We start from the raw sequence: 23,896 nt of genomic DNA, 5'->3' as shown, positions 1-23,896 counted from the left end.
AGAGGTCGTTCCTCCTCCAGGCCAAGCTCTGTTCACTTTGTCCCCTGAAGCTGCTGGGTGCCTCTTGGTTGTCCCAGGTGCAGGACTGGGACAACCAGCCTCTCCACTTGAGAGACCCTCTTGACTGGAGCTTGGGGTCCCCCTCTGGCACTGACACCTACCTGTTTTGAGTTGACCTCTAACTCTAGATTCTGACTGAAACTTAGCGTGGGTTACCTAGGAGTGGGGAGGTTGCTGTTTGCACCTTTCAGCCACTTAAGCTGCCTGGGGTAAGCCAAGCTAAGATGGGTGAGGGGGACGCAGCCTGCCCTCTCAGACCCTCCCTTACCCTGTAACTCCACCCCTTCCCCAGTCCCCAAGACGAATGAGACAAGAGCTAGTCCACCCTCCCGAATGCCACACACTACCCGGCTCCTGAGTGTGGAAAAGTCTCGGGACCATCATCCACAGCCACAGGTTCCCCCCAGACACACCCTGCTCCGGGTCTACCCCAAACTCCGGCTCAGTCCTCTCAGTGGGCCGGACCCGCAGCAGCTTTCCAGGTGGGGAGTACGGGCTCCATCGGGTCCTAGTGCCGCTGAGCACAGAGAGACTGCCAACTGGGACAGACGCTCACTCTCGGTTCCAGCGTGGGGTGACCGGCAGCCATCCGGCCGGCCATGAGGGGTACACCCCTGCTCCTCGTCTCTCTGTTCGTTCTGCTTCAGCGCGGTGAGTTCTTTTTAGAGAAGGTGGGAGGGACAAGGGTCGCAGTGTGGGAGGAGTGGCCGGACCATCTGGGGGAGTGGGCGGGGCAAGCCCTATGGGGGATGCAGGCTGGCTTGGGTGGGTGGCCTGTGAGGTTTGGGGTCCCTGCTACCTTCTTCCATGCTGCCAGGTCACCATCAGTGACGACGAGTGTCTTCATGCTGGGCTGTCCAGCTCAATCCCGGAGCTAAGAGGTCCCCAAAGGGTCCTCAGAGGCTCTTTTCATCTCTAGTGAAGTGATGAACTTGCCACGGTGTGTGTGGGAGCAAACCTGCTGTTTGGGAAGAGAGAGAGGTCACCGCGACACTACTATTCCCCCCCAAAAGTATTTTTGCACTTTGGGGGCAGGTCTTCCAGATATCGCATATATGGCGGGCACTGCCATGGCTGGTCCCCTAACCCTGCTTGGTTGATGAACTGGGGTCTGCAACTCACACATTTACTGTTGACACTAAAGAGACTCACTCAGCTCTCTTCCCCAGGTTCATTCAGACATAGTGAGGGTTTCTTCCAGACTCAGCTGCTTCCCCCTAAATTCCAAGGTCCTTTGTAGCTTCTACTCCCCAACCACTCCAAGTTGTGTGCACACCAGCTTGTCCTCTGAGCTCCAATGGACCCAGAGAACCAAGGCTGCATCTTCCTCCCATAAAGACCACCTCCAGAAGGTGCTAGAATTGGAAGTGGTGGGACATTCAAGGTCCCCTCTCTAATCAAAGTAATGTTGACACAGTATGCATTATGGCTTTGGGTCACTGCTGGGTGTCCCTGTCCCATTATCATCTCTCAATCTCCCTATCTGATCCACGTCAACACTCTGCCTTGACTGTCATCTGGCAAACTCTTGTAGTATCTCTGAAGTATGGTCCCACTAGGCTGTCTGCACCTTCCTCTACAGACTCCTGAACCCCAGCCTAGGCTCAGGGAATCTGAACCTCTGGAATGGAACCTGGGGAATCTGCCTTTATAGAGCCAGGTGATTCCAACCTGTGATTGGAGAAGCACTGATAGCATTTGGTGAGTGCCTTCTAAGACAGCGTTCTGAGTTTCTAAGATGCTCACAGCTACTCTTTAAAGAGCACACGTCTGCATCTCACAGGCCCCTCCTCCACTAAGCACACACCCTCACCTGATAAGCCCTGCCCTTCAGATACACACTTACCAATGAGATTCTGTTAACCATTGCATCCCCAGACAGTAAAAAGCTCTCCATTTCTAGATTGGATAAACTCCGACTGGACACACACACACACACACACACACACACACACACACACATTCACAATTCCACTATGGTCTCCTATCAGACTCTTAACCTTTCACCCTTTCTTCAAGGGAGCACTCTTGCCAAGGAAAATCTCCAAAGACAAGACCTTGTGCAGTGTCCAATGGGGCGCTAGTTTTCATCAGCAACATTGTATCATGATGACCTCTAGTGGTGGCTTCTCTGCTTAACTGTGTAAAAGTTGGATTCAGTGAAAGCCCTCCCGTGAACATTCTGATCTGTGATTTGTCTTTGTAACTTTGGATCTGACAGGCTCTGGAAAACATTAGGAGTAGATGGCAGAGCCTACATGTACTCTTTGGAGGTGAAAAGAGGGGGTGCATTTCAGCCATAACAGCCTGCTGTTCATTTCACATCTCTGCCCCATCCACAGACATGCTAACAAGTACAGACACAGGTGATAGCCCCCCAGGACATTTTCTCTCAGAGGCAAGTTAGCAGGGATATTAAACAAGTACAGGGGGCAGGGAGGGCTTCTGTCTTAAAGAAACCCCTGGACGTGACTTTGTCTGACTTGCTAGAACCTAATGGTCTAGGGCAGTTGTTTTCAACCTTCCTAATGCTGTGACTTTTTGATACAGTTACTCATGTTGTGGTGACCCCCAACCATAAAATTATTTTATTGCTACTTCATAACTGTAATTTTGCTACCATTATGAATTGGAATGTAAATATCTAATATGTAGGATATCTAATATGTGATCCTTTAAGGAGTTATGACCCAAAGGTTGAGAGCCACTGGTCTAGAGGAATTCTGGAGTCCATATTTGGTCTGTGAGATGGGGAGAGTCCTTTAGGTCAGATGAATATTAAAGAGGACAAGCTGAAGGTGACAAAGCTTCGTACCCTAAGTGGGTTCAGAGCTCAAGCACAAAGCCCCCCTCCCACTGGTTGAACAGCCTAGAACCTATAGTTCAGCCAGACTAGCCTCTGGAGGCTGGGTGCTGCAGAGCTTACCCTGGTGCTGCTACAGACTGCCAGGTAGATCTTTGAGGAGCTAGATTCATCTCTATAAAATGAGAGGTCAGCTCGAATAAACAAATATTGTGAGAGGAACCTAAATTTATCCTTTGGCTACAGATAGGCCTCAAGGGTATTTAAGCTGGTGGTCTGTAGAGAGGGAATTCAAGATGTGAGGAGCCAAACTCAGAGTCCATGCATCTGCTAGACAACCCTCCCACCCTACCCCCAACCCAGTGTGGGGGAGGGGCAGCAGGCAGCAGGTGTGCCTGGAGCATCTTTCTCAAGGCACTAAATATTGCATCTGTTCTAGATAGGCAGCCAGTTGGAAAGTGCATGGAGTAGGCAGGGTAGCGGCTGCTCGCCATGAACATGTGGCCAGCCCAGCACCCACCCAGAAGTCTACTTCACCTTTGCTGGATTGGTGTGATTCATATTTTAAGTATTCGGCTCCATCCATAGAGGAGGGAGTTTGGTGAGGCTCCTTAGGAACCATATGACCAGACTCCTGGGCTTGGTAAGATTGTCAGCCCCTCACCAGCATCCCTACCCTGACCTCTCTAGTTTTCTCCTCCTTTAGCCTGCTACCTGCTCTCCTTCCTTGACAGTGTTTCTTCTGACCATCCTCATCTCTTTTCCTGCTCCTGGGCGTGCTGTTCTTGTGCGGTTGATCTTCCTTGAGGCTCCTTCTTTTCATGTCCCATCCTCCACTCTCCACAGTCTCCTCAATGACATCATAGTACACACTCCGGTCCTTAAACTTCACCTTTACGTCATTCCCAACACAAGACACAGATGAAACAAAGACCCAGATACCACTTGGCAAGGAATCTTGGATGCGCAGGAGGGACAGATCTTGAGCTGTGAGTGCTCCCAGGGACGATGGCTGTCTGGGACTCCCTGCAAGACGGCTGTGCTGGAGCTGGTCCTCAATGTGGCTTAGAGCCAAGAGCTCTGTCTTACCAGAAACCAGCTGCCAGCTGGATGACTCCGTTTTACGTCTGAAGGACCTTGGGTTCTGTAGGTCAAAGTCTGCATCCAAGAAAGCCTCCTCTGGAATAGCCCTGTTTCCTTTTGTCGTTTGTATTTGTGTGTGCTATGTATGCATGTGTATAGTGTAGCAGGTGCATATAGGGTATATAGGTGTCTTTCCTTGAGCACTCTTTATTTTTTCAGGTAGGCTCTCTCAGTGTACCTTAAGCTTACTAATTTGGGCTAGGCTGGCCAGCCAGAAACACTCAGGGATATGCTTATCTCTAACCCTCTCCCCACAAGCCACAAAGGTTTTCATGGGTGTTTTAGGGATCCAAGCTCAGACCCTCCTGCCTGCAGGCAGTTTACTGGCAGCAATCTTCTTCAGCCCCCCACCCCCACCCCCGTTTGGCTTTTTTTTTTTCTCTAGGAAAACACTACTACACAGCCAGTTCTATCTATGCCCACATTTCAGGCCCTAATGGAGGCGCCCATGTGCCTCCACCATGGGCCAGGAACTGCTCCTGGGGTTTGCTGTTGTCCTCAGCACACAGCACGGGGCACAAACTCCACTCAGACATTGGTCAGCTGGTGGGCTGGGAACAGTCCTGGTGAAAGAAAGAGTACGCTCAAAACCCGGAAGTGAGATGGGAAAGAGGCGAGCAGTGTGTATGGCCAGAGAAGAGTCTAGGGTCAGTCGAGAGGAAAAGTAAGAGAAATATATAAGATTTGAAAGAGAAGCCATTGTTAGGGGTAAAAGGTCTGGACTGCCGAGCCAAAGCATTACTACTGAAACTTTGATCTCAGAGAGGCTGTGGGCGGGGCTTCCCACAGAGTGGTCGGGGAAGACTACCTGGCTCTGTAGGAGTAGCTGGGGAGGATGGAATGGACAGTCCAGGGAGGAGACGTAAAGGAAGGCTTAGCTAGAGGGTGAAAATGGGAGGACAAACTAGAGGAGTTGGGAAGTGGAGCAGATAGGTCTCAGTGGCCGGGGGACGTTAGAGGTGGGGCAGGAGTCGGGAAGAACAGATGCCCAAAGTTGGAACAGGATGTTGCAGCATTGGAACAGCATTTGCAGCCTGGAAGAGCACGAGAAAGAGGTCTACCTCAAAGGAAAGAATGACACAGGCAAGCCTGTTGGCACCCCCCCCCCACAGTCCCACCCCTGCACAGCCACACCCACGTACAGCCTCACCCCCGTGCCTCACACCTACACAGCTTCACCCCCGCTTCTCCCCTCCCCCCCAGCCTCCCCCCCCCCCCCCCGCAAGCACAGCCCCAGGGCTCTAGCACTCACAGCCCACCTCTTCACTGCTACAGCCTCAGTGGGGTTCCTCCGGACAAGGGCCCAGCAGGTCTGACTGTGCGATTTCCCAGGGGACTGCCGCCTGGCCAACGCAGAGGAGAAGCTGATGGATGACCTCCTGAACAAAACCCGCTACAACAACCTGATCCGCCCAGCCACCAGCTCTTCTCAGCTCATCTCCATCCGCCTGGAGCTCTCACTGTCCCAGCTCATCAGTGTGGTAGGTACCTGAGCCACTGTGGCCTGAGGCTTAGAAGAGGCAGGACTTTTCCCAGTCTCTCCTTAGGGCCTCGGGAAGAGAAGTGTGGATGGCTGTTCAGGGTGCAGGGCTGGGAATTAAGTGACAGACATGTTACATCTGATCTTGCCAGATGGGTAACACTCCAGACTGCTAAACTTTTCTTCTACTATTTCTTAAAACGTATATTAATACATATGTTTGATGGACACACAGTAATTTTCTTTTGTGGAATGCACTCGTGTGTAGAAATATCCAGTTAATTATTATCAACCTCTGGGACCAACTGCAATCCAGCTCCACCCTGTGTTCATCTCTCATTCCTTCTCTGGGCACAGCCTTTTTGTAAACGAATGTTCTCCACTACTTTTCAGACAGTCACGCCTTTCCCCCATGTCTAAACTGTGAGGATGCTAATCATGCTTCCAGGTTAGGATTCTTTCATCCAAAAAAAGTATTACCTGTGCCTATATGCATACTGTTCTCTCTGTCTGGGATGTCCTACCCTCTCTGTGCAACTCTGATTCACAGTTAGAGTCACCCATGCTCTCATGTTCTACTTAGTAATAGAATATCGAAAGGAGAGTGACTCCAACAAAAAGCGTCATCCATCATGTCACATGACCAGGAGCAGGTCAGTGCTTGCAGGGTCGCCTAACTCCATAATTCAGTGGTGTCAGGACTCTAGGGTGTGGCCAGAGATGCAAATGGATGTGGGAAATCTTTTGGATTCCTTTTGGAACTCACATCCAAGCCTAACCGATCATTGGCCAGAGGAATAGGAAGAGAAAGAGGAATAGGAAACAGGAAACTCTGGCTGGTTTAGATCTGTCAGTATATGGCAAGGAGACCGGAGAAAGTCCATGAGGTTCAGTTATGAAAGAGGAAGGGTCCAGGAGGACCATCAGGCAGACATCCTATGGACCCCCCTTTTTGCCTCTTTCAGCTGAGTCTCCAACAGTCACAACTCCCGACTTGCTTAGAGACAGCCTCCACATTGGCAATTTGATGGGGGAAATAGGAACCAGGCCAGAAGGAATGATGGGTACAGAGGCTCAGGCCTGTGCATGACGGTCTGGCCAGGCAGAGAAGGTTCGACAGGTATGGGGAGGACGGTGACAGCATTCCAGGTGTTCCAAGCTGGATGTGAGCCAATAGGAGAGCTGAGGAGGCAGACCAATCAGAATTTCCTCCCTTGTTCCCACAGCAGTCTCAGCATGGGATTGCCTGAAGGAACCGCAGTCCCCTGTAAACCTTCCCATGTCTCCACCAAAGGGTTAGAACCCTTGCCCCTGGAAACCACTCAGAAGAAGTGATCACATGGGCGCTGTCCAGCCATCAGGTGCTAGCTAAGGGAGACGGGCCTCCTCTGGACACTGTCACCTTCTCTTGACAGCACCTTGAGCCCTACAGGCTCAGCGTCTCCCATCTTTACTGCTCAAGAAAGGTTTGCCCGTATTGGCAGCTGCCTCTGTCCCCTAGGAGGGAGCCTAGGAGAGTGGGGAGAGGCACACAGCCCTGCCTCTGCCCTTTCCCTGCCATGAGAAGCTGAAAACAATGAGGGTTTCTGGCCAGGCCAAGCAAGACTACTGTCTGAGCATTCCCAGCCTGCTTAGTTAGCCAGCCAGCCGCCTGCCCTGGCAAGGGTGGACAGGCCAGCAGCTCTGGCCATGCTGCCTGACTCAAGCTGTCCCTGCCAGATCTGAGCTGTGGGCCCTATGGAGCAATAGAGGCTTCCAGAAGCAGGAGAGAACACAGCCAGCAGCTTCATTCTGCAGATGCTCCCGTGGTCTGTCATAGTCCCAAAGACAAAGTCCTTGGCTTCTATGGGGGAGGAGGGTTATTTTCTGGTTTTAATTTAATTTTATTTATTTATTTATTTATTTATTTATTTATTTAGTTTTAGAGGCAGGTTTCTCTGTGTAGTCCTGGCTGTTCTGGAACTCACTCTGTAGGCCAGGCTGACCTTGGACTCTAAAGTCTGCCTGCTTCTGCTTCCTGAGTACTGGGATTAAAGGTAGACAACCCCATTACCCAGCTAAAATCTCCCGTATCTTTAAATGAAGAGGCTGCGGAGACAGCTCAGTGGACAAATCTCGTTTCCAGATCATATGAGGACCAGACTATGGATTCCCAGAGCCCACTTACAATCTAGGTAGATATGGTGTCCATCTGCAAAACAAGGACTCCAGAGGCAGAGACAGAGGGTCCCCAGGGCAAGCTGGCTCTGTAGAATAGCTGGAATCGGTGAGCTCCAGGGTCAGCAAGAGACCCTGCCTCAATAAAGAGAGAGCAATTGAAGATGGCACTTGCCCTCAGCTTTGAAGCCTGCATGTGTACCTGTACATCCACCTCTGCACCCACACATGCACACAGGAAAGCTGCATTTGTGGGAAATGGCCAGGCAGTACACCTGACACCAGTACCGCTCACTGTGGAACGCATGAGTCCATTTAAAACAGTGTCTTGTTAGAGACAGGGTCTAGCTATGTAGACCTACCTGTCCTTTATTAACTCAAGAGCCTCCTGTCTCAGCTCTGCAGACGCTGGGGTTGTAGATAGGCACTATCACATCTTGCTTAAAACCATTTCCAGAAGATAAATCGAGGTTTTCAGCTTTCATTGATGGCAGAGGTACTGGAAGATCAGCTTTTCTGGGAACAATTAGAAGGGCTGGACAGAATGCTGGAAGGCAGGGAGGGCTCTATTTTAGGGCAGTTGGGGCTTCTGCCAGGACTTGAACAGCCAGGCTCCCCGAGGCAACCCTGACAACCCGTGGTACTTTTTCCCACACTTGATCGCTGGCCAACAGTATCTGCCCAAGAAGCTAAGACCTGGGACAGAGAGGCAGCTGTGGAGCTGCGGGGCTGGGAAGCTGGCTGGTGCCAGGGCCATCCCAGGGCTGAAAGGACGCTCAGTGGCAACCTGGATTTCACCAAGGACATAGAACCCTGGTGGGGCTTCTAGAAGGGTCACCCCAGTGCTAAAAACAAGCAACAATAGTAGATCAGCCCTCACAAAAACAGTGTTCTCTCCAAACCAGCTCAGGCCCAGACATGATCAAGGTGATCCTCTGCAGTGCCTGCCATAGCGCCTGTGGAGGGAGGTGTGGTCAGATGGAACAAAGTGGGCGTGGGGGTGGGGGGGCGGTCTAGTCAGTGACAGTGCACAGCTAGCATGCAGACCTCAGTTCAGATCCTCAGCACCCTGCAAGCAGTTCCCTGGCCTCTACACTCAGAGCGTAGCATGTGCATGTATGAGCGTAGCATGTACATGTATGAGCATAGCATGTGCATGCATGAGTGTAGCATGTGCATGCATGAGCATAGCATGTACATGCATGAGCGTAGCATGTGCATGTATGAGCGTAGCATGTGCATGTATGAGCATGCACACAAACACACAAATGTGGTAAAAAATTTAAACATTGAAGTTTTATGCGGAGTATATTTTGCCACAGTTGAAAATAAAAATATTTTCTTAAAATGAAAATAGCTGCCATTAGTATATCCAAGGAAATGATAATAGAAAATTTCTTTAGAGAGCTAGGAATTTTTAAAAAGAACCAATGGTCTGATTTCTAGAACTCAAATATATTAGAACTTTAAAACTCACTGGGGAAAAAAAAAAATTATCAGAATGAGACAGGCAACACTCACCTGTCTTCCTCCTCTTCCCCTGGGTGGTGGGGGTTACGGTTGGAGCTCAGGGACCATCCTGAAGCATGGACATGAACCATCTTGTGTGGCACCAAGAGCGCTGCAGAGGATCCAGATGCACTTGTAGAGCAAACATCTGTATATGTGCAAAATGTCACATGCAGGTCAATTTTGTCCTGCTGATATAGTTACCTGGTTGAACTGCTTAAGGAAGTAAGTACCAGGCTGGAATCAGAACACTGGGAGTTAGTTTATGAAGAGGAAGCAGAGAACACAAGATACATTCAAAGAAATAAGGAAGGGCGAGAGGGCTGGGGCACAGAGTAAAGGAACCCAGGGCAGTAAAATGAAGCTGGGGGAATTACCAATCGAACCCTGTAGAAGAAAGGAGGCCTAAGTAGAAATAAGACTGAAGAGAAATGGCAGGAACTTTATAAAACACAATCTTCCTGCGGAAGAAAATAGATAGGTGTGTCTGTGAGTGAAGACCCCCATACTCGGGAGACCCTTCCTCAAGTCTCAGGAAATCATGACCACCCAAAGATCACAAGAAACCATACCTGGATGCAATCAGCAGAGGTTTATTAGGGAAGAGAGCTGGCAGCCAGCGGTCCGACTACATACTCACGCAGGAGTAGAGTTTGACCCCGCCCGCCAGTCTGAGGAGGGTTTTAAAGGGAAAAACCACAAACCAGGGGAGTGGGAAGGGGGTGAGGGGTTGCCAAGGATACATAACATAAGAATAGTGAAACATTTCAGAGAAACCCACCCTGAAAGGTTAATAGCCATGGAAATTACTCAGTACAATCATTTTTCTCAAAAATGTGGTTTTACCATGTCATTCTGTCCCACCCTGTCATTTACCAACTATTTCAGATTAACTATCTTCACTTCTTCCGGCTATAGCCCCACCTAGGTGGCTTGCATCTTTATCTGTGGTCAGGAATGTGTCTTCCTGCCTTGGGCCTCTCCCACCCATAGGTGGGCCTACTGCCTGAGGCTTGAGGAATGTAATCCATCCAGCAAGTGTCCTGGGGTAGTAAAGGCCTGAAATCTTATTTTCAGTTCTGAGTTCTGGGACCTGCGTTTTTCTGCCCAGGTCTAAGGGCAAAGAAAAAGTCTACATATATCTTATAAAATGGTCTTTATAATTTTTCACTCTACATGAGCATGCACCCCTGTGTGTGCGTGCGTGCGTGCGTGCGTGCCTGCGTGCGAGTGTGTGTAATGCAGACCAATTAGATTGTGCAAGGTTGTCCAGGTGTGGGTACTAGTCTGAGTTATGATAATAGGATTAATTTATTCATCCAAAAATATTCATCAGGTATCCAACCTATCCCTGTTGCTGTATTTTTTTTCTTCTTCTCAGGGTCCTTGGATCCTAGTGAGAGGTAGGGACAGTACACAAAATTATAGTGTCCGTGGGTATAAGTGTTATGAAGATACTATAGAACGTGTATGGTGAAGGGGGCAGGGTGCTATTTAATGTAGGAAGGTTGGAGATTTCTCTGATAAGGTGACATTTCTGAGAGGTGAAAAAAGTTGAGTCAAAACTGCGTGAGTTTCCAGGGAAGGATAGCATATACAGAGGTGAAGAAGCAAGCATGGCCACTGTGGGTTTGTAAATGCAGAGGCAGGCATAGCTGAGGCCACGAGGCCCTGAGGAGGGAAAGCTTTGGCTTTTGCCCTGAGTGAGCTTGGGAAATACTAGACAGTTTGCACAGAGCCATGGTCTAAGAACCTGAGGTTCTAAAGACAACCAGAATGTCAGCTGCAAAGCTCTGGAGTTGTCCAAGGAACAGAGAGAAGTGGTAACAGAAATGGAGAGAAATAAACAATTTTTATTTGAGATTTAAGAGATGCGCCTGAGAGTGCTTGATAGACCAGGTTTGGTGTGTCAGAACTTCTAGGGTCAGTTGTTGTTGTTTTGAGTGGGGAATCATGAGTTTTGTCTCTGATGTGCTGGTGTGAAATATGTTTGCGTTACCTAATGTGGTTTGAATGTCAGTGGCCTCCACAGATAGGCTCATGTGTAAGAATACTTGGTCTCCAGCTGGCGACACTCTCGTGAGAAGTTGTAGAATGTTTAAATAGTAAGGCCTGGCTGTCAGAAGTAGGTCACTGAGGGTGGGCTCATGGCTTACGACATTTTAACCTGGCTTCAGTTGTAGGTGTGAATACCTGTTATCCATCTGCCACTACAACGTGACCAGCCAGCCACAAGTTTTCACACCACAGCTAAAGCCCCAGCTACCCTGTATCCCTTGCCATGAAACTGTGAGCCTGATCACTCCTTTCTTCCCCCTTAGTCACTTGTCAAGCATTTGGTTGCAGGGATGAACAAAATACTTAATATGGAAATTGAGAATGAGAAGCGGGGTCATTACTGAGGTAAACCTGTCCCGGATGTGCATAAGGCCTTGGAATTGAGTCATACAGGGAATTGGGGGCATATATAGCTAAAGAACCAGGGAAGTCCTAGCATGTTATAACCAGAGTTTAATGGGTCATTTTGACAAACTTTGTGAAAGACTAAGACATGGGGGTGGGGGAGGAGTGGGACAGGAAAGGCTAGGCTCGTGAGATTTCAGAAAGGTGTATTCTAAAACAAGCAAGCAAACAAACAAACAAATCTGATTCTGTTCTACCCATGCCCTAACAATTTGAATGCAGCTAAATTAAAAGGTAATGAACTAAGTTGCTTGGGGAGACGAAACATCAAGACAGTATAACTTTTGTGTTTTGGCATGGTTATTGCTTAGTGCGTTTAGCAGGCTTTATAGTAGAAATTGGAGCCAGGAAGGTATAAGAAACATATGCTTTGGAAAGGAATGAAAATGTGGCTAAAGTTGAGGATGGATGGGGTTGCAGACAAACTGTCTATGACTGCAAAAAAAAAAAAAAAAAAAAAAATGTGATCTAAGAGAAACCAGGCACTGTGCTCTGGGATAAAAGGAGAGGAGCCCTGAGAGGAACAAGACTCCAAGTTTGTCAGGTGTGGAAAATGCAGGAGTACCAGGGTTGTGGAACGTCTTTCAAGGCTTCAGAAAGCCGTTGAAGCAGTGTGTGACATGACTGGAGTCTTTGCAAGGAGTCCCTGAGAAGCCATTGCATGAAACTGGGAAGGCAAGGATTAAGGTGCAGTGGAGCCCCCAAGATTTAGGAGGTATAGAAACCATGGAATATTCACCAAGGAAAACTGCAAGCAACTGAGTGGAGCCAACCCAGGCAGTACAGCTTCTGTTGCCCAGATGAAGCCACCAAGGCCCCCACATGCTGGCCGTGGAGCTTTGATGTTCTGGGTTTTCCCTGACAGGTTTCAGTCCTGCTCTGATCCAGTCTTTTATGATTTATTTTTTATTTTGTGCACATGAGTATTTTTGCCTTATTGTTTGTATGAGCACCACATGAGTGCAGTGTACATAGAGGCCAGAAGAGAGCATGAAATTCTCTGGAACTGGAGTTTCCGATGGTTTTGAGTCACCATGTAGGTACTGGAAACCTCCACAAGAGCAGCCACTGCTCTTAACCATTGAGGCGTCTCTGCAGCCCCTGGGTCCCAGCTGCCCTTGCTATGTTCCCATATGTCTCTCAGTTTATGTTATTCTACATCAGAAGTAACTTATCTTTTGACTTTACAGGGAGTCACTGATAAGAGAATGTCTGGAATCTTAGAAAAGACTTCAGACTTTTACAGTGTTGGAACCGTATGACTATACAGCTTTTGGAAGTTGGATTAAATGTATCATTGCACTATAAAATGCTCAGGAGCCTGTGGGGACCTGGTATTGTTTGTATTTTGATGTTAATCTGCTCTCCTAGGAGGGGCTGTGGACAAGGAGTGAGTCACATAATCAAGTGACTTCTTGTGAACCAATCCCCTAATGAATAAAGGAGCCAATCACTGGGCGAGTAGGAGGGACTTCCTTGTTGGATAAGGGAAGAGAGGAAGAAGAGAGAGATAGGGTCTCTTTTTTGAACAGGGATAGTGTGAGGAGAAGACGTAGCTACTAGTGTCTCCTGGTTTCTGTGGCGGATCCACCGGGATTCACCACCGGAGGATTTAGATTTAATATAGATACAAGATTAGGATTCTAGTTGTTGTGCCCAGAGATTGAGTTACCATTGTTTCTAAACTAACTTTGTGTGGTGTTTTCCTTCCCATGGCGGTTCTACTGGGTTCCAGAGAGAAAGGTTTGGCAGCAAACCATGGGGTTGCCAAATGTGCACCACAAAAGCCACGGGGGTTTTGAAGCATGGGGCTGGTGTGGTAGCGACCCACCAGTGGGAACTTAATGAGCTGGTTGGAAAGATTTTGGAGCTGAGTCAGAGAGTCTGCTCGAGACAAGAACAGGCCGGTGAGACCGCTGGGCCTGAGAGTAGCCGGGCATAGCATGGGAAATTGCCGATCTTTTAATATTTCCTGCAACAAGGGACAAAGTACTGCAGTGTAAATATGGAATGTCCTCCACAGGTTCATTCCTTTAAACACTTGTTCCCGGATAGGCTGCACCGAGAAACAGTAAACCTTTCAGAGATGAGGAAACAGGCCATTGCGAGCAAGTTTGTGGGTCGTAGCCTCGTTCCAGTCCCAGCTCAACTCATCCCTGATTCCCACCGGCCCCCACAGTATGACCAGGTGTGAGTGCCACATGGAGGCAGAGCTCTAGCTGCCGTGCCTCCCTCACCATGAAACTGTGAGCTAAGCCCAATCCCTCTTACCCTGAGCAGCTTCTTGTCGGTATGCGGTCACAGCATTACAAGAAGTACCTAATACATCACCTAAGAGATATTTAGGTGACAGCTGGTCACACAGCCCTGGGGCTCTGAGCCTTTTTGAGATAAAGTGTAGTCCATTTGTGGGGGCCCTCCTTCCAAATGATCTGATACCCTTATTTCCCTCCCCAGAATGAGCGAGAGCAGATCATGACCACCAGCATCTGGCTGAAACAGGTAAGTGCATTGGAGGGTCCCCAGCCCAGGTGATGCTTCCTCTGGGGCTGCTCTTTGGTGACAGTGGACCTACAGGTGACAATGGCCTGTGTACTTAGGAATGGACTGACTACCGCCTGGCCTGGAACAGCTCCTGCTATGAAGGGGTGAACATTCTGAGGATCCCTGCAAAGCGCGTCTGGCTGCCTGACATCGTGTTGTACAACAAGTGAGTGACCAGGTGGCTAAAGTCTAGAGTCAGGCCAGGACTGCAGGTCAGCCTTCAGGGGTATGCACACCTGAGTCTAACCCCGGCCTTCCTTTTCTACATTTCCCTCAGACTTCTAGGCCATGGCGCTGGAAGACTAGAGGTGATGGAGACAGAGTGGGAGGGTGGGAAGGGAGGCCCAGAGGCCCTGTGCTGCTCAACACAGCGGGCACTGGGCTAGCCTTCAGACCCTCAGGCCAGTGCCCTTACAATCCTTGGCTCACCATTCTGACTTTTTGTGACTTGGTGGCTTTGTCAGGGTTGGGGGTTGCAACATTGGCCTGTCATGTGTGCAGTTCATGATAGCAGCTGAGTAGAAGGATCAGGAACCCAGGAGTTTGAGATCTGTCTAGGCAAAGAGAACAAGAGTGAGGGAGAAAGAATGGGTAGCCGAGGATCAAACAAGACAGGGTCCATATCTCTTCTCTCCTGCTTAATAGTTTGAGAGGCTGGATAGAGTCCTCCAGCTTCCCCAAGCCTTGCTGTCCAAGCTGTAAAATGAGGAACACAGGAAAACTACCGCTTCTATAGACTTGTGGGCCTTAACTGGTCTAATTCCATGAAAGACCTTCAGTGTCTCATGGTTTGTTAAGAACAGCAGGCTTGTTTCAGTGAGGAAGGCAGATGACCCTAAGGTCTCTTGGGGGTTCTGAGAACAGGCCAGGCTTCCTCTGTAGATTTGTGATGTTCTTTTTGATGTCCTGTCCTGCCCCAGTGCTGATGGGACCTATGAGGTGTCTGTCTACACCAACGTCATCGTGCGTTCCAACGGCAGCATCCAGTGGCTGCCCCCTGCTATCTACAAGAGTGCCTGCAAGATTGAGGTGAAACACTTTCCCTTCGACCAGCAGAACTGCACCCTCAAGTTTCGCTCCTGGACCTATGACCACACAGAGATTGACATGGTTCTTAAATCACCCACAGCCATCATGGATGACTTTACCCCCAGTGGCGAATGGGACATTGTGGCCCTCCCAGGACGAAGGACAGTGAACCCACAGGACCCCAGCTATGTGGACGTGACCTACGACTTCACTATCAAGCGCAAGCCACTCTTCTACACCATCAATCTTATCATCCCTTGTGTGCTCATCACCTCGCTGGCTATCCTGGTCTTCTACCTGCCCTCCGACTGTGGGGAGAAGATGACGCTCTGCATCTCTGTGCTGCTGGCACTCACGTTCTTCCTGCTGCTCATCTCTAAGATTGTGCCTCCCACCTCCCTCGACATTCCACTCATTGGCAAGTACCTCTTGTTCACCATGGTGCTGGTCACCTTTTCCATCGTCACCACTGTGTGTGTCCTCAATGTACATCACCGTTCACCCAGCACTCACACCATGGCATCCTGGGTCAAGGAGTGCTTCCTGCACAAGCTGCCCACCTTCCTCTTCATGAAGCGCCCCGGTCTCGAAGTCAGCCCCGCCAGGGTCCCTCAACCCACCCAGCTGCACTTGACCACAGCTGAAGCTGCGACCACCTCTGCCTTAGGCCCCACCAGCCCATCCAACCTCTATGGGAATTGCATGTACTTTGTGAACCCTGTCCCTGCTGCTCCTAAGTCTGCAGTCAGCTCCCACACGGCAGGCCTCCCCAGGGATGCCCGGCTGAGGTCCTCTGGGAGGTTCCGGCAAGATCTACAGGAAGCATTAGAGGGCGTCAGCTTCATCGCCCAGCATCTGCAGAGTGATGACCGAGACCAGAGTGTAAGTCACTGCCCTGCCCCCACCAGTTGAGGAAGGCATCCACATGGAAATGCTTTATTATAGCTTCCTAGGTGAAGAAGAGAAAAAAAAAAAAAAAACAAAAAAACAAAAACAAAAAAAACAAAAAACAAAAACAATGATCTTTCTGTGTTGATCTTGGGTTGACCTAAAACAGATTCTGAGATGGGGCTTGGGTTCAGATAGCTTACTTGTGATGTAACCCTAGGAAGCACAACGAGGAGGTGGAGAAGACAAGATAAAGGCACAAAGGAGGCCGGCTATAGGATATTAGTGAGCCTACTGTTGTGGGTGCAGCAGCCCCATAGAGACCCCCAAGGAGACACTAGCCTCAGAATTGTCCCTTGAATGGAGGCTGGACTGTTTATCCTCTAGCTCCATTCCCCTCCAGTTAACAACAACCCTCGGGTGTGATCTTTCTCATGCTTCCCTTTATGTCCAGTTGCCAGAGCAAGCACCCTAAAAACCCTGAGGCAGAACAGAGAAGAGCTGCATGCCCCGGAGTGAAAGGTCCTCAGTGGGTTTGAAGGAGGTTCAGCTATCATAGCTCAGCTTGGGCTGGGTTGCATGGGGCACATGCTTCTACTCACTCAGACTTGCCAAGCAGCCCTGTGAGGACTTAGAACTTCCAGGCGTATAGAAACATCAGTAAAAGCATTATTTCTACCTGGCTGATAAATTATCACGTGGGGTGACTAGAATTTCTGATTTTCCAAAATGAGGTTCAGTTCTCCTGCACAGGAAACCATGAATTCTAGAGTCTATGCATCTCAAAGAACTCCTCTGAGGAAACTGCATACGTGTTTCAGTTTCACTCTGTTGCTGTGACAAACCTGAGACCAGTAACAACTCCAGAGAGGGAAGAATTGACTTGGTTTATACTTGCAAGTTGCAGTCCATCACTTAGGGAAATCAGCGCAGAAACTTAAGCAGGAATTTGAAGCCAGCCCTGCTTGTTATTCCAACAGTTTTACCTCTGTCTGGGGAACTTACCACAGCCAAAAATGACGACAGAAATCTTGGAGGAAGGCTGCTTTGCTGGCTCATTCACAGACTCATGCTTAGCTACCTTTCTTATACATCTCAGACTACCTGCCTAGGGAATGGCGCTTCCTATAGTGGGCTCTCCTACATCAATTAACAATCAAGACAATCTCCCACACACATGCTCACAATCCAGTCTGTTCAAGGTTGTTCCTCAGATGAGACTCATCCCCAGCGATTCTAGGCCATGTCTAGTTGACAATGAAAACTAACTAGGATTATGGATAAGGACGAGTTTACAATGGGGACCTTCATGGTTAGGTCTTCCTATGCATTTTTCTACCTGAAAGAGCATTTGTCAGATGTATGACAATACATTGCAACATTGTGTCTCTTCAGTTGGCAGCTACACGAACAGAAGAGGATTTCTTCCTTTTTACCTTTTTGCAATTTCTTCCTGACAATTGGAGTCTCAGGAGAGAATGCTGGTGTAGAGCCAACTGAAAAGCACAGGCCACAAAGTTCCAGAATTACACTGTGAGGAGGAAAAGAAGAGAACTGCTAAGAAAATGAAGATAGCCTGCTACTCAGAGAGTAGCTCCTGTCCTGTAGCCTCAGCCTCAGTGTGGGCTTATTAGATTACTCTCAAGCCTCCAACTCAGATTTTTTTTAAACTGCACATGTCTTTAATTAATAAAATTTACCAAAGTAAAATATACAATAAACAAAGGGTTCCCAGAAATAACCTCATGGTCGGTAGGGTTGGGCAAAGTCAGGGACAACAGGTTTGTTAAACAACACAGTATCTAGTGGAATGTCAAATCTGTAGAGGCCTTGAACCCAGAACTAGTCCTGGGATACAAATATTTTTGTCTACATGAATCTTCAAGGCTGCAGCTTTTGAGGGAGCTTGAGCTGCTGCTGGCTCTGTGAAGGTGGCAGAGTACTAGAGCTTTGGCTAGGGTTGAGTCTTATCTCTGGAGCTGAGTCTGATGTCTTCAGCTGCTACAGATTGAACTGGGTCCATGGTTGATGGAAATGGGCCAGTGGTTGCTGTAGTCTGGGTATGGGCAGCCAGCACCACACCCAGAATGTTCCCCAGGACTGATCAAGACTGGAGAAGGGATGGGAAGATACCAGAGGAGTTGGGTAGCCAACTTCTGCTAGGCTTGGGGACGTGGGATCACCAGTGGCCCTGGCATTAATGGGGACATGACCTCCTGTGCTGGTGCAGTGAGCAAGGGCTCTCCCATCTTGAATCTCAGGTGTTTTTAGATGTTCTTGGGGATGCTCCCGAAAGTATCTAGACCTCCAGTTCTCAGACCATATCTGGATCTGGTATTCCATTACACAAATGCTTCGTGCCAGCTCCTTGTGTTGCTCTAAGGAAGTATACTTGGACTTTTCAAAGAAGAATTCTTCCAACTCTTTTGTTCCTGGCTATACCTGGTGTGCCCTCTCCACTCCCTGATAGGAGCCTTGCAGGGAACTTGTGGCCTTGGAAGGACCTGAGGAGCCACAAGTGGAGCCAAGGGACAGGGGCAAACCTGAAAGCCTAGGTTCACTGGGGATCCTGGAGACATTTGTAGACCTTCAAGTGATGGGAGGATTTGTGATATTTGGAGATAGTGAGGCATTAGGGGGCCTGGAGGCATTTGGAGACCTTTGGGTAATAGAGGGCTTTGGGGCATTTGGTGACAATGAGGCATTAGCAGGGCTGGAGGCATTTGGAGATCTGGGGACAATGGAGGTCCAGAGATCCAATATGTGGGCAGAATTGTTGGGGGAGCATTCTGCTTTGGAAGCCTGGAAAATCAGTGGCTCCTGCATCTTGGCACGCTCTGGTCTAGTGTTTGAGGATTTTGATCCCAGGACCTGGACTTAAATCATCTCTGATTATTGGGCCCTCCCTTCCCACCCATTCCGAAGTTTTCTTGCCCTGTTGTCCTTGACTCTTCAACTCAGAATTTTAACCAGATCTCTGGGACCTCCTAGGCCCATTGCAGTCAGAAGCACAGCTCTGTTGTATTTGATCATGTTATTCTTTCTTTCATTCTCTCCTCCCCTCCCCTCCCTCATCTCTTTGTAGCTTAAGCTGGGCCTGAACTCACTACATAGTGGAAGGGGGCCTTGAACTTAAAAGAAAAAATAGCATCAACTCTCTACTCTTAGAACTGGCCTCATTGTCAACACCACCCCCACTCTGAGCTGCCCTGTGCATTGTACTCCTTCTGTGTGTATCAACATTCTTACTGAATCATGAGTTCTCACCTGCTTTTGTTGTCCTTCACCACTTCAGTCAAAACACTCAGAAGTGATAATGGAATTTCTCTTTTCTTGAGATAGTGTTTCATGTAGCCCAGAATAGCCTTGAACTCACTGTGTAGTTGAGGATGACCTTAAACTTCTCTTCCTACCTGTGCCTCCCCAGGGCGGGGATTTCAGGAACACACCCATGTAGCTTTTATTCTGGTGCTGAGGATCAAACCTATGGCTTTGTACACGCTAGGCAAACATCCTATCACAAAGCCACATCCCCAGGACTAACCTCTGTCTTTCTGCCTCTACCTTCCAAGTGCTATAATTACATCTTCGACAGAGGCAGGCAGGATTTCTAGGGGAAGCTTTAGGGACCACTTCTTAAACTCCTGTGGCTTCCTGTGCACATCCAGGTTGAGAAGGTCTCCTGCAGCCCTGCTTGAGCTAGCCCCCATTCTAAGCTTGGCATTTGCAGGCCTCCTCAGTTAATTACAAGCCCCAGGAGGAAGGAAGCCATGCAGAACTCAGTGGGATTATAACCACCTGTGTTCCTGTGGCACCAAATTTATCAGGTGCTCTGGCAGGAGTGGTCAAACAACCAACCCTAACTCCAGGAATCACAATGGGAAGCAGAGGCCCAGGGATTCTGGTAAGAGTCCTTATTTCACAATGGGAAACTGAGGCCCAGAGACATCGTCTGACTTGTCTGGGGTCACACAGCTGGCACACAGCTGCAACCCTTGAACTCTGAGGCCCCTCTGAGGGTCTTGCCCTGTACTGAGCATATGATGATCGATGATTGGCTACCTGACTTCCTCCTGTGTGGTTAGAGAAGTCTGCTTTCCCTCTCCTGGAAGGTCCACTCCTAAGCCATCTTGAGAGCTGTTTGTCATCTACAGCACTTTGCCCTCCATGGTAACTAACTGGTCACTGTAAGGAGCTCAAAAATATGCAAAGATGGAAATACGCTTGAGATTAAGGCTGTCAAAATGAATCTCCAACCTTAATATCACTGTGTGGAGAGTCCGCAGTGCCTTCTGGGTCTTAGGAACAGGAACAATTGGTGTTTGAGGGAGTGGAAGCTGGTCTGACGTAGGATTATCCTGGAGTGTGACACACTCCATCGATGGGGCCTTGGAAAATTGGGTCACTGACGTCAGCTTGCCCACTGATGCCTGCGTTTCTAACTCTTGAGTCTTTGCAGATCCTTCCCAGCTGGGGGCCGGGGGGGGGGAAGCTGGGATGCTGCCATTCTGTGGTACCCCTGGAAGCCCGCCAGGTTTCCACTGGGTTCATATCCTGTGATTGGGTCTGAGAAGACAAAGCATATGTAAAGCGACAGAGTTGGAATGGCAGAGAGGCAGATGATGAGGCCAGAGGAGGTAAAGTCTTCATTATAGAAAACGGTTGTTTCTACAGTTCACTGCTGTTTATATATTTCACTGCTGCGATTAGCGTGGAACTGTTTAAACCATGGGGTTTCTAAATGTTATGCAAGCCCTTGTCAAGCAAGTGGGCCCTTTATCTCCCTCTCTGCAGAGCTACCTCGGGCAGAAGGTTTGGGTTAAAAATGAGAGAAAAGAACCTTGTGATCCCTAAGCCTCAACATGTTTCACCCATAACCAGATTTGGCGTTGAAATGGCCGTGTGTGGTATATTTGGGTCTCTGTTTCTGCATCCATGGATTCAACCGACCGTGGGAAAACAATGGGTGGAGAAGGTGTCTCCACTGACATGCACTTCCCTCCCTGTCATTAGTCTCTCAAATACAACCCAGTGATGACTCCTGAGACATTTACATGGTGTTAGGAACTCACAAGGTCTACAGACGTTGTAAATACAGGGAAGGACTTCATGATGTCTTATGCTTGTATTTGGAAGATGAAGCAAATCCATGACCAAAACCAACTTGGTATAGAAAATGTGGCTTACATAGCCTGAATCATACATAGCTCATCAAGGGGAGCCAAGGTTGGACTCGAGGCAGGAAGTGAAGCAGAAGGCATGGAGAGACACTGGTCACTTGCTTGCTCATCATGAGTGGTTCAGCCTGCTTTCTTATACAACCCAGGGCCACCTGACCAGGATGACGTCACCCACAGTGGGCTGGGTCCACCACATCAATCAATATTCAGGATGCCCTGCAAACTTGCCTACAGACTAATATGATAGAGCCGTTTCCTCAGTTGACGGTCCCTCTTCCCAGAGGACTCTAACTTGTGTCAAGTTGACCAAAACCTAACTAGCATATATGAGTTATATACAAATATACCCTTTCTGTGAGGTCTAGAGCAGCATCAGGGTTGAGGGGTCATAGGGGATCCCAGGGAGACTGAGAACAATACAGCCCAAGTCCCCAGGGCTTTGCTACTTCCTCCCCCAACCCTAGTCAGGTCAGGTGGGGTTGAAGAACACCATGCGAAGTCCAGCGGAGGCCAGCCTGGGATTCAGAACCTACTACGTCAATGCATAGTTCTAAACCCCCACGTTGCCTGTGTGGTGTTGGTCAACAGGGGAGGCTGTGATTCAGAGGGAAGAGGTACTCTGTGTTTGGCACCTGTAACCAGCTCTTGTTTGTCTGCAGGTCATTGAGGACTGGAAATTCGTCGCGATGGTCGTTGACCGCCTGTTTCTGTGGGTGTTCGTGTTTGTGTGTATTCTGGGTACCATGGGGCTCTTCCTACCACCCCTCTTCCAGATCCATGCACCCTCCAAGGGCCCGTAGGCTACCCAGCATGTTTTGGGCCCCTGTGTTATAGTGAGATGATATGAGCAGCCGAGTGGGCAGTTTACTGCTTCATCTGAGTCATAGCTAATGAGGCTCTAAGTAAAGCCATGACTATCGGCAGTCAGCCCATCAAACTAGCCACAGCAACGAGAAGGACAGAGATGGGCGGCTTATCCTGATCTCTCTGAATGCCTTCGAGTAAGTCCCTTAAAAAGGGGGGTCCAGCCTGGTCTCCTTCCTTCCATGTGCCAGGCACTGGAGTCAGACAGCCATGTGTCATGCCATCACACCCCAGCCTGCCTTCCCATCCATCTCCCTGCAATCCCAGCTACCCACTAGATTCCTTGACAGTCTTTCATTTCCTCACACTTTCAGGTTCTCCCAGGTCAGAACCTTTATAGCTGCTGTAGCTACTGCCCAAACGTCAGACTCTAAATTCCCAAGCTTCACATGGCTGCACTAGTCAGAGCTCTACTCCCATGATCCTCTGCTCCAAGGTCACTTTCTTGTGCAAGCCTTCCCTAGCCATGCCTTCCAAAGCAGTGTCTCCCATAACTGCATTAAACCTCCATCTTCCCTGAGTGTCCCCCATCGGCAGCCGCAGTCCTTGGTTGGTGGCACACAGTCACCAGCACCTTGCTCATTAAAGTGTGTGCTCCACAAGGGCCAGGGTGTGTGAGAATTCACATTCACACTCCAAAGCTTGGGGCAGAGCTCTGCACACAGAAGGTGCGAAGTAAATGTTTGTTGAATGAATGGCACCTGCTCTCCTTCAAACACACACACACACACACACACACACACTGAGTATCTGTCCTTGGTTCCTACCTGCTTAGTCCCTTTATACTGTGATTGGTTCAGGCTTATTCCTTTCACACACCGATCTGTTTCTCTCACAGTGCCTGCCCCATTGTTGGCACTCAAGATACTTCTGGAATTAAGGAGTGTTAGTGGCATTTTTAAATAAATAAATAAACAAACAAACAAACAAATGTTGCTGCTTTCTTTTTACCCTGCTAGCTCCCAAATAATTTCAACTGGACTATTCTATTTATTTAACAAGCTTTAAGGGCACAACAACTGAGCAGTTATTATTCTATTTTAATACTCTAAACTAATCTGGCCCCATCAAAATCCCAGCGATACTTGCATTTTAGTACTGATCTGGCTTTCTGGGATCCAGGTATTTTCTCATGGCATCTCCTGAACACTTTCCCCAAGTCAAATCCCCACTCATCTCTCTCCTGCCCCCACTCCTGGCTGGGAGGAAGTCCAGCCCTATTCTCTTTCCTGCTGAGTCATTGACTGATCAGCTTCTTTATCCACCAATCAGGGAATAATTGGGGAGCGATGTTTATATAACATTGAGACTGAAGATTCTCTCAGAGTAAGGATTGTAGCCAGATATGGGGGCACAGAAATCAGCATTTGAATAATACAAGGATGATCTTTACACTCGGTGTTATTTCATGCCTACAAAGGAGAATATTTTTAAAAAATGTAGAGTATTATTTTATGTGTATGGATGTTTTGCCTTCCTGTATGTGTGTGCACCACCTACATGCTGGTACCCCCAGGGGCCAGAAAAGGGCACTGGAGCCCCTAGAACTGGAATTACAGACTTGAGCCACCACGTATGTGGTGGGCATCAAACCTAAGTTCTCCGGAAGAGCAGCCAGTGCTCTTGACTGCTGACTCTTCAGCCCCTGAAGGAGAATATTTTAAAGAGTTTTGTTTTTAGAATTAACCTACAATAAAGCTGAATTTAAATTTTAACATTTGTATCTATTTGTATAACCATCATTGACACAGGACAAAAGAAAGATGTGTCACTCAA

At 48.7% G+C, this 23,896-nt stretch overlaps 1 protein-coding gene and 1 pseudogene across 5 annotated transcripts; one reads left to right on the top strand and one right to left on the bottom strand.

Annotated features, from left to right (window-relative positions):
- Window positions 1–395: 395 nt before the first annotated feature.
- On the top strand, window positions 396–23,767 carry Chrnb4 (cholinergic receptor nicotinic beta 4 subunit). Of its 5 annotated transcripts, none has more exons than XM_076925284.1 (7): window positions 396–711; window positions 1,643–5,089; window positions 5,339–5,487; window positions 14,073–14,117; window positions 14,216–14,325; window positions 15,080–16,070; window positions 21,916–23,767. In XM_076925284.1, exons 2-7 carry the CDS (start codon window positions 5,011–5,013, stop codon window positions 22,054–22,056), a joined length of 1,515 nt encoding a protein of 504 aa, XP_076781399.1. In that variant the 5' UTR covers window positions 396–711; window positions 1,643–5,010; the 3' UTR covers window positions 22,057–23,767. The 5 variants fall into 5 exon arrangements, with proteins under 5 accessions (XP_076781399.1, XP_076781401.1, XP_076781402.1 ...); XM_076925285.1 differs by lacking the exon at window positions 396–711 and having other exon boundaries at window positions 798–1,761; window positions 3,710–5,089; XM_076925286.1 differs by lacking the exon at window positions 1,643–5,089.
- LOC143438721 (oocyte-specific homeobox protein 8 pseudogene) lies at window positions 17,737–20,455 on the bottom strand (annotated as a pseudogene).
- Window positions 23,768–23,896: the final 129 nt, after the last annotated feature.

The sequence above is a fragment of the Arvicanthis niloticus genome, chromosome 26 (assembly GCF_011762505.2).
Source record: "Arvicanthis niloticus isolate mArvNil1 chromosome 26, mArvNil1.pat.X, whole genome shotgun sequence".
NCBI classification, from domain to species: Eukaryota; Metazoa; Chordata; class Mammalia; order Rodentia; family Muridae; genus Arvicanthis; species Arvicanthis niloticus.
This window is presented reverse-complemented; position numbering and strand designations above follow the sequence as displayed.